The 10559-nt window shown below is 40.6% G+C and overlaps 1 protein-coding gene across 1 annotated transcript in view; it reads left to right on the top strand.

Annotated features, from left to right (window-relative positions):
• Positions 1 to 3406: 3406 nt before the first annotated feature.
• Positions 3407 to 10559, top strand: part of LOC124043805 (protein Wnt-10a-like) — a 35587-nt gene continuing 28434 nt past the window's right edge. The window contains exons 1-3 of the mRNA XM_046362780.1: positions 3407 to 3865; positions 5404 to 5669; positions 8476 to 8849. Of these exons, the coding sequence (XP_046218736.1) occupies positions 3597 to 3865; positions 5404 to 5669; positions 8476 to 8849 (909 nt within the window). The 5' untranslated portion in view covers positions 3407 to 3596. The remainder of the gene's footprint in view (positions 3866 to 5403; positions 5670 to 8475; positions 8850 to 10559) is intronic.

Genomic DNA, 10559 nt, shown 5'->3' on the forward strand with positions numbered 1-10559 from the left:
AGTGACACCAAACGTTTGAATGGTTGCGTATATATATTTAAATGAGAAATACAACAACAACAAAAATACTAATAAAAAAAATGATTAAGAAGAAAAGAAATTCCACATATTAACTTTTAACAAGGCACACCTGTTAAATGAAATGCATTTCCAGGTGACTACCTCATGAAGCTGTTTGAGAGAATGCCAAGAGGGTGCAAATCTGTCATCAAGGCAAAGTGTGGCAACTTTAAATAATTAGTTTTACACTTTTTTGGTTACTAAATTATTCCATTTGTGTTATTTAATAGTCTAGATGTCTTCACTATTATTCTACAATGTAGAAAATCGTTTACATTTTTTTTTTAATCCTTGAATGAGTAGGTGTGTCCAAACTTTTGACTGGTACTGTATGTCAAAACTGTAACTAGGCAACTCAGGAACAGTCAATGTCTCGTTGGTAAGCATTTCCAGTGTATATTTGGCCTTCTGTTGCAGGTTATTGTCCTTCTGAAAGGTGAATTTGTCTCCCTGTGTCTGTTGGAAAGCAGACTGAAACAGATTTTCCTCTGGGATTTTGCCTGCACTTAGCCTGCACCTACTACATTTATTTTTATCCTAAAAAAAACTCTGTAGTCCTTGCTGATGACAAGCATACCCAAAACATGATGCAGTCACTACCATGCTTGAAAATATGAAAAGTGATACTTAGAGATGTGTTGTGTTGGATTTGCCCCAAACATAATGTGTTGTACTCAGGACAAAAAAAAGTACATTTCTTTGCCACATTTGTTGCAGTATTACTTTAGTGCCTTATATTCTGTGCATGCTTCCTTTCACTCTGTCATTTAGGTTAGTATTGTGGAGTAACTACAATGTTGTTGATCCATCCTCACTGTTTACCTATCACCATCTTCAAAGAGATATTTATTGTCTGCTTTTTTAGTTTTACCCATCTACCAATAGGTGCCCTTCTTTACGAGGCATTGGAAAACCTTCCTGGTCTTTGTGGTTGGATCTGTGTTTGAAATTCACTTCCCGACTGAGGGACCTTACAGATAATTGTATGTGTGTTGTAGAGAAATGGGGTAGTCATTCAAAAATCATGTTAACCACTATGAGTTCATGCTACTTATTATGTAACTTGTTCAGAAAATGTTTACTTCTGTACTCATTTAGGCTTGCCATCACAAAGGGGTTGAATACTTATTAACTCAAGACATTTGAGCTTTTCATTCCAAATTCATCTGTAAAAAAAATGTTTTAAACTAAATTCCACTTTGACATTACGGGGTACTGTGTGTTGATTAGTGACACAGAATCTCAATTTAATCCATTTCAAATTCAGGCTTTAACGTGACAAAATGTGGAGAAAGTCAAGGGGTGTGAATACTTTCTGAAGTCACTGTTACATCAAGACACTGATAGGTGGACAGAAGAGGTGGGACGTGTCATTAGAACTGGCAATAAACAATATTGGGGAGTATTCAAATGAGTGAATATATAGGGCCTATCCTGCAATATGAATACAGTGTGTCAGGACAGGACACTGACGATTTCAGGAAACCGGTTGCCTCGAGTCATTTGAGTAAAGCAACTCATTTTGTAAGTTAGAAGTACACTTGGCTGAATTAGGACAAAACCATTTTTCCCCCATGTCACTTATGATACATTTAATTGAACAGGAAATGTATTACCCAGTGAACAATGGGAAACAATTAGGCTCTGTGTGTTAGAATCCTGACAGCAGTTCTGCTTGGCAGAAAACCCCCAGCTCACCAGATGGAAGCAGTATTTTTTTGTTTTTCTTGAGCTTGCAACATCTTGCTATTCATTCTCAGAGAGGAAATGTGTCCACTGTAATGAATCTGACCTGAGGAAAGCAATATATGAGTAATATAGCAGAATAGTGACTCAGTTGTAATGGCTCACAGTGGTGGTTGACTGCAGCAGTATGAAGAAGATAGTGGGATACCTTTGCAATAGAGTATAACTACCCCCAGACTTATAGAGCCCCCCTAGTTCAGACCATATGAACTCATGTTGTGACTTCAATTGCCAGAATACACTGGTGGCTAAATGTTATTATTTATATAAAAAACCCATTGTGATATTACTCATCTTGGGCTTTTACGAGAGTGGGAATTTAAAAAAATATATATATATTTTTTTAATATATATATATATTTTTCCCACTCTCGTAAAAGCCCAAGATGAGTTATATCATAATGGCTTTGAACAACTTTAGATTTTGACACAATTCACAATTTAATATCCAGTTTGTCTGCAAATGAACAATCGAGACGTTCAATTCACGTCTCCATCTCGGCCAAAAGTGAAAGAATAGGACCAAATCGAATGAAATCAAACTTTTAAATGCACTTTTCATAAAGTTTGATTTGATTTAGTCCTATTCTTTAACTTAGATTTGTTTTAGCTGCGATGGAGACGTGAATCCAACACATTCATTGTTAACTTGAAGATTACATTTGAAATCAACCAAAGCTTGAAATCCTTGGCCTATATGTTTTGTCTATTTTTAGTTGAACCCTGAGTTGAATTGAAGCAATAGCGGTTGATGACTTCGCAAATGCTATTCATGGGTTGCACCCCCATCACTCGGTCGCGTAGTTGCCAATGTTATCAATATTCTGCAGACTCCTCAAGCACATATGATGCTCAAAAGTAGAACGTGGGCTAATGGCTGTGTTCTCTAAATTACATTATAGGACCTCGGGGACTACAATGACGTTGCTGAAGTAGGCACATATTTAGCAGGAAACAACTTTGCTGTTATCATCATGTTGTCAAATTTACTTCAGACAAATGGCAGTGTTGTCTGTCATTAGCTAGCACATTTCTCAGTGAAAACCATGAATATAGGCCTAAATAGAATAATTGATATGAGACTTATAAATTCTTAGATCAACTCCCCAGTAGGAGGTGCTGCCCAGCCTATAGTTTTTTCTTCTGATAGTGGATATAATGTTCCAGATCTGACATTGTTTCAAATTTACCCTCAAAACAACATGTTGAAAATAGGTTACCATGATGACATAACCCTGTGGTTGAAATTTCACCCTCAAAACAATATTTTAAATGCATGACGTTTTGCAAATCCAATGTATTTTCCATGTCAAAATACATTAACAAATTAAGTTGAAACAACGTTGATTCAACCAGTTTATGCCCAGTGCCTACTGGCCACAGACATACATTCAACATCTATTCCACGTTGGTTCAACATTATTGTGTTAAAATGATGTGGAAACAACATTGATTCAACCAGTGTGTGCCCAGTCGGTGGGTTGTCCTCCTCTGCCGCTATTAGTTACTCTGAGTGACGTAGAGGTGGGCTGGCAAAGTGCTAAGTGGTGTAGTTTAGAAATGCTATCAGTATAATCAAATCATCACAAGTCAACGAGACTCCAGATAGCGCGCTGTTAGTACACCCACGACTTTCGGATGTATTCCAATGCAAATATCTTGGCGGAGCTATCGTACAATTGTGCAGATGTGCGATAGCATGCAAGAGTGTTTAGTCGTCTCTCTTCCAACTTATTATCTTCATTCAATAAGTTGACAGATAGTGCAGTCAAACGAGTGTCGTTCTTTGAATGACTTGTCCTGCAGTCGTTAGGTACGTCCAGCACTTTGTCAGTCTTGTATCAGTTCTCAAATCAGATCCATACTTGAGCTCAAGACCTGTCATCCTCAAAGCGCGTCCCCCGGAACTCTGGAGTGGACAGATATTAGAGGGACATATAACTTGTTATACACCGCTCTATGTCATTTATTATCTTTTGTCAAAAACAAGCGACACAATGGATTTCTCGTTCTGCCGCCTAATATGTCTAGTGATTGCAATCACTATGTTCAATCAAAGGTGAGTTGAGAAGTTTCATTTGCTTACTTCAATATTTTTTTTTACCTGAAGATTTCTTTGAATAGTCGTCTTTTACTTTTGCTGGTGTACTCACAAGTTAATGAAATAATGAATGTTCCCGAGTTTATCTAAAGTTTGCACCACAATACAACCTACAGTTGCTACATTATTTTCGGCTGTGATTTTATTTACATTTTGCAGCACCTAGCTACAGTTTACACTCTACTCTTGTCTATGTTGGCACAATCACTATAGGTTCATTGTCGGCATTGCTCTTGTTCACAAATCATATTGTGCAATTAAGTACTGTACAATAAATAACTCCGAATAACTTTAACTTCACAAATCATGTTCATTTAGCATTATATGAGTTTGTCACAACTGAATAATACGTATCATATTATTGACGTGGTGACTAACTTTACTGTCATAAAGATCAGACTCTTTGCATGATAATGTAATGCACATGGAGATTTTTAGGAGATGTCAGCAACGACAACAAAAAACGATCTTTGTTCCACACTGGCTCAGTGTAGGTATCCTGCTTAGGCTATTGTAATAACCCAAAGTTGATTTAAAGGGATATCAAATGTTTACTTCTGTGTAACTGTTTTACTGATAAGGATGCTGTATCACAGACAGACTACATTTCTTTCATGATTTACATAAATGTTCCCAAGTACTTTTCTACTCAGAATCAAAGTGATGTGAATTTGCTCTTAGGATTTTTCAATGACTCTAAAAAGTTATCCCACCATGTTTGAACTGAGTGTCTATTTTCCATTCCTGTTAACATGGTGTCCATCCTCTCTGGTGACATGCCCCCTTCATTCAATATCAGACTGCGGGACTTAAGGTTTGATGTCACAGAGTGCATTGAGACATGGCACAATGAGTTGTAGAAATGCAATCTGTTATTTTATCAATGACATTTCAGAAACATGTTTCTTTGATCAGTCCTGGCATTACAGTAACAACTCTGGCAATATGAATGGTTGCACAAATGGATATTTATGTAATGAACTTCCTGAGCTTGACTGGTGTGTGTGCTCGCGCCCCCATGTGCGTATGTGTGTGTGTGTGTGTGCACGTGTGTGTGTGTGTGTGTGTGTGTGTGTGTGTGTGTGTGTGTGTGTGTGTGTGTGTGTGTGTGTGTGTGTGTGTGTGTGTGTGTGTGTGTGTGTGTGTGTGTGTGTGTGTGTGTGTGTGTGTGTGTGTGTGTGTGTGTGTGTGTGTGTGTGTGTGTGTGTGTGTGTGCAACAGGCAATATATTTTAGAATGCATAACAATAAAATCATTAAAACTGAATTTTTAATTTCCTCAATGTACAACGTGCCACTTTTCGACCTTCGACTACTTCACGAGTCAATACTGTCAAAAACAATTTACAACCACAAACTCTCAGAAGAGTAATACTGTAAAACACCCGACTCCTGTCATGTAAATGACAGTTGTTACAAATGATTTACATGCCACAGAAGTATCAATCATGTGCTACAGTACAGACACACCTTAACATCAAACCTTCTGTGTTCCAGGGTAGATTCCAACAAGATTCTTGGGCTGAAGATCCCCAATATCGACCCCATTCTCAATGCTAACACCGTGTGCTTGACCCTGCCTGGACTGAACCACAGACAACTGGAGGTGTGCATGAGAAACCCTGACGTCACCGCCTCGGCCATCCAAGGCATCCAGATCGCCATCCATGAGTGCCAGCACCAGTTCAGAGGACACAGGTGGAACTGCTCCAGCCTGGAGACCAGGAACAAGATCCCATACGATAGTGTGGTTTTCAAACGAGGTGAGACACCTAACAGACAGTACGGGGTAGGGACCCCTCCTGAGTTAAAAAAAAATGGTGCTTCTGATTCCCACACCTGCATCCCAAATGGCACCCTATTCCCTATAGTGCACTGTTCCCTACAGTGCCCTTACTTGAAAAACGTATTACCCTATGAAGGGCATAGGATACCATTTGGGATCTATCCCACACGTCCCCTTTTTACTCATTCACTTTACACACAGTGTTTGTTGTTAGATCTCTGGCGTTTGGTTATGGATGGGTATGTTTTGCCTGAGGCAAAAACAAAGGTTTTCAAATGAGTTGATTCATCCGCTAAGAAATGCATACTTTGAATGAATATTTCGTGAAATGGTTGCATTATATGAAATATATTTTCTTGTACTACGTCAGCAAGTTATACAGTAGGAAATACAGTAGCGAAATGACAGGTATGACGCTATTAAAGCTAATGCAAGTTTTCGTTTCGAAGCTTTTATGAGTGGATTTTGCGAATGCAGCATATTATGCATGCCCTATCCAATTGTTTGTTTGGATATCTCATTTTACTACAGGAAACATATCCGCTTTACCTCAAACATGTATCTGCTTGTTGATTTATTCTGACATACTTTATGGGGCCATATTTTTACGTTAGTCTGAATTAGAAAACTAGGCTAAAAAGCCAGTGAGACACATAAAGTGAGCCTTCTCGGGGCCCGGCTAATGCTTTTACTCTCTGTCAGTGCAAGTGCTGTGAATTGGCTCACAGCACTTTCCCAACTCTCAATGGTAATACATAAACCTGTTTAGTTGGTTTCTGTAACACAAAGTGACAGTTTTCTTTAATCTTTCATTCATTTTCCCACTTCCTCAGCCATCAGTTCAGCCGGGCGTGCCTCTCACTTTAAATTATTTGTCAGATTGATTTGTTCCAGGTCTCTCGCCTCAGTCTGCTAGGGAGGAAATCTAAAACAGCATTTTCATGTCTGTGTCTCTGGGCTGCATCTAAGTGCGGTCCTCCGTCCCCCATGGAATCATGGGGAGTTTGAGAGGCGGAAAAACGACTGTGTGTGTGTGTGTGTGCGTGTGTACGTGCGTGCGTGTGTATGAGTGAGTGAATAGGGGATGATCAATGGAACATCATCGACTATATCTTATCTATCCTCTGTACACTTGGGATGCTTTTCTTTAAGGCTTTCTAATATGCATTGAACTGGGATCATGGCCAGTTTAGGACTTGTTCAAACGTCGGCACTTTTTTTTGGACTCCAAATGTAATTTCTAATTGATCCTGTATACCTATACATATTTAACAATAACAGTTACAATTGGGAATTTTTAAATGATACAAATGTGACCAATCAAATTCTTTCTTGATCATGTCTTCTTTTTGTCATCAAAAAGTAAGAAGATCATTGTTACAAATATCACAAGTTGAAATAACACAGTAACACTGAGCATCTCTACAATAGTAACACATTTGGACTGTTTGTAGTAATATCATTTCCCCCTCAAACTGAAAGCAGTTGAATCAATCCCAAATCGTACTCCCCTCCCGTTTCAGTCGAAAGCTGAGGGTTGGAGCTTGAGATAAGCTGCATTGATAAGTCATATTCAAGAATCAATTAGTACATTATCATTCATTTATAAGCCTAAAAAATGGATGTAGCAACTGCAGATCTCCCCTTTAATGTCTTGAGTATGTTCTAAACATGTTTATTTTAAAACACTTTTTCCCCCTCTTCTGTAAGTGATTCTGAGAAGGGCTGGTTTTACAGGAACTCGGGGAGTCATGGTTACAGGCTATTAGCTCTGATCACCAATAAGGAGAGTACAGTATAGACAGACACCTGTGGTGAATATGCTCTGTATGTTACCCTGTAACCCTTGGAATGGGCAGTACTGGACAGAGAAACTCTAGGCACATTAAGTTGCTGTAACAATGTTAGGATTCTGCACGAACAACACGAGCAAGGTCCTCAAAATCGCCTTTACACATGTGAACTTTCTGTCAGAGATGTGTAGAATAATACGTATTTATGTGGGCCTTACTTACAGCATGTGCTGTCAAGTGCTGCAAAATCCTGGTAACTTTCCCAACCTTTCCAGGTTTTTCCAGAAATCCCCGTTGGAAGATTCCCCGGGAATCAGAAAGCAATAAGCAGGAAATCCGAAATCCTCTAACCTAGGATTTCTGGAGAAAAAAAAACGTCATTTTGAAACCCTAGTACTGGCAACTTTCTGCTATTTCTTTTTGTTCCGCCTTGCTGCGTCACCCATAACATGCATGGCATGACAAGAGCAGCCCATACTGGCCTGATTAGGGCTGAGACGCCGTGCGGCTGCTGTGTGTGATTTGGCAGGCAGATCAAATGGTTTCCGACAGTAGCCAGGTTAATTGTAAACATGCTGGAGAGCTCAATAAAGGGAGAGCTTTAAAGGGGATTAACAATACGGAGCTCACATCTGCTGCACCACCACCGGCCACTTCCAGCCCTGTTAATGATCACCGTCAGATCCTTATGTTGAAAGGATGGTGGGGGTTTGTTCACTCTCAGCCCCTGGGCCTGGAGACATGCAAGTGTTTGGGTTTAATTGCTGTTGTCCCAGATGTTTCTGCCTCTGTTGTGCTGTGAGGTAGGGTGGGGGTTTATACTGGTACTGCAGTGTATCTCAAAAGCCCATCAGGGCTCATTGGACTTCTGTATAGCTCCACAGATAGTCATCTACTGCGCTGTACTTGTATGTGCAGTAGGAATCAAAAAGGACTATAACAGGATAGTATCTCTATTGTTAATCTTTTCTTTCTCTTCATCTCTTGTAGGTTTCCGAGAGAGCGCCTTTGCATACGCCATCGCGGCAGCGGGCGTGGTCCACGCCGTGTCCAATGCCTGCTCCATGGGGAAGCTGAAGGCGTGCGGCTGCGACGAGAAGCGGAGAGGCGATGAGGAGGCTTTCCGCATCAAACTGAACCGGTTGCAGCTGGAGGCCATCCACCGGGGGAAGGGCATGGTGCACGGAGTCATGGAGCACTTCCCTGCAGACCTGCCCGGGCCTCAGGACTCCTGGGAGTGGGGAGGCTGCAGCCCGGACGTGGACTTTGGGGAGAAGTTCTCCAGGGACTTCCTGGACTCGCGCGAGACATACAAGGACATCCATGCCAGGATGAGGCTCCACAACAACAGAGTTGGCAGGCAGGTGAGAGGAGGCGTTTCAGCTACTGACGAGGGCTGTTTGGGGGTGGTGGGTGGTAGGGTTGCTATGGTAAAAAGTAGTACACTTTATAGGAAATAGATTGTCATTTGGGACGTATTCTTAAATCATTGAGGAGTTTTGAATGGAAAAGATGTATTGGGGTAATATTTGGTATACCGTAATTTCCGGGCTATAAGCCGCTACTTTTTTCCCACGCTTTGAACCTCGCAGTTTATACATTGACGCGGCTAAATTTATGGATTTTTCCCGCTTTCACAAGATTCATGCCGCCAAAAAACTGAGCACCGTCACATAATGTGATGTAAATCGAGCGCGCTCAAACTTCCCATCATTCTGATTACGGTAGTCATTTTGTCACTCTCATCATGGCAAAGACACGGAGAAATGCATATGATGCAGCTTTCAAGTTGAAGGCGATCGATCTGGCTGTTGGAAAAGGAAATAGAGCTGCTGACAGCGTGGAGCATTGTCAAAAAATCCACTATCATCAATGGGTTTCGAAAGGCTGGACTGCTGCGTGTTGAAGAGGGCAGCGTTCCAACATCGGATGAAGCAATTCTGAGGCTATTCAACTCCGACACCGAAGGAGATGACTTCAGTGGTTTCAGTGCACAGGAGGAGAAAGATAATGACCAATTACTTTCTTGGTAGGCTACTGTTTACGGCTATTTGTAAACATTTTGTTACAAGCCGTGTTTCGTTAAAGCCTATTTATTTTTGTTACAAGCCGTGTTTCATTTAAAGGCTGTGTAAAGTTAAGTTGTTTCAATGTACCGGTAGGCACCTGCGGCTTATAGACATGTGCGGCTTATTTATGTACAAAATACATCTTTTTAAAAATTCAGTGGGTGCGGTTTATATTCAGGTGCGCTTAATAGTCCAGAACTTACGGTATATGCATTTTATATATACAGTTGAAGTCGGAAGTTTACATACATATACACCTTAGCCAAATACAGTTAAACTCAGTTTTTCACAATTCCTGACATTTAGTCCTCGTAAAAATTTGCTGTCTTAGGTCAGTTAGGATCCCCACTTTATTTTAACAATGTGAAATGTCAGAATAATAATAGAGAGAATGATTTATGTCAGATTTGATTTCTTTCATCACATTCCCAGTGGGTCAGAAGTTTACATACACTCAATTAGAATCTGGTAGCATTGCCTTTAAATGGTTTAACTTGGGTCAAATGTTTCGGGTAGCCTTCCACAAGCTTCCCTGTCACGTCTAATCAAGGTGGGTGGAATCAGTCGCAGAGAGCAGATAGCGATATGAAAGTTTATTCTCCGGTGAACAAGAAACACGGTCAACCCAATACACACAGGGTGAACAATCCAACACAGGATAAAAGATGAACCGGAGAATAAGAACACAAGATACACCGACAGACATAGATGACAAATAAACAATCCCGCGGGACAACCTACTATATATACAGACACTAATAAACTAAACAACACACAGGTGAAACCAATCAGACAAAACCAACAGATACACGAAAAGGGATCGGTAGTGGCTAGTAGGACGGTGACGACGACCGCCGAGCACCGCCTGAACGGGCAGGAGAGCCAACCTCGGCGGAAGTCGTGACATTCCCACAATAAGTTGGGTGAATTTTTGCCTATTTCTCCTGACAGAGCTGGTGTTACTGAGTCAGGTATGTAGGCCTCCTTGCTTACGCACACTTTTTC

Source organism: Oncorhynchus gorbuscha, linkage group LG09, assembly GCF_021184085.1.
Source record: "Oncorhynchus gorbuscha isolate QuinsamMale2020 ecotype Even-year linkage group LG09, OgorEven_v1.0, whole genome shotgun sequence".
NCBI lineage: Eukaryota > Metazoa > Chordata > Actinopteri > Salmoniformes > Salmonidae > Oncorhynchus > Oncorhynchus gorbuscha.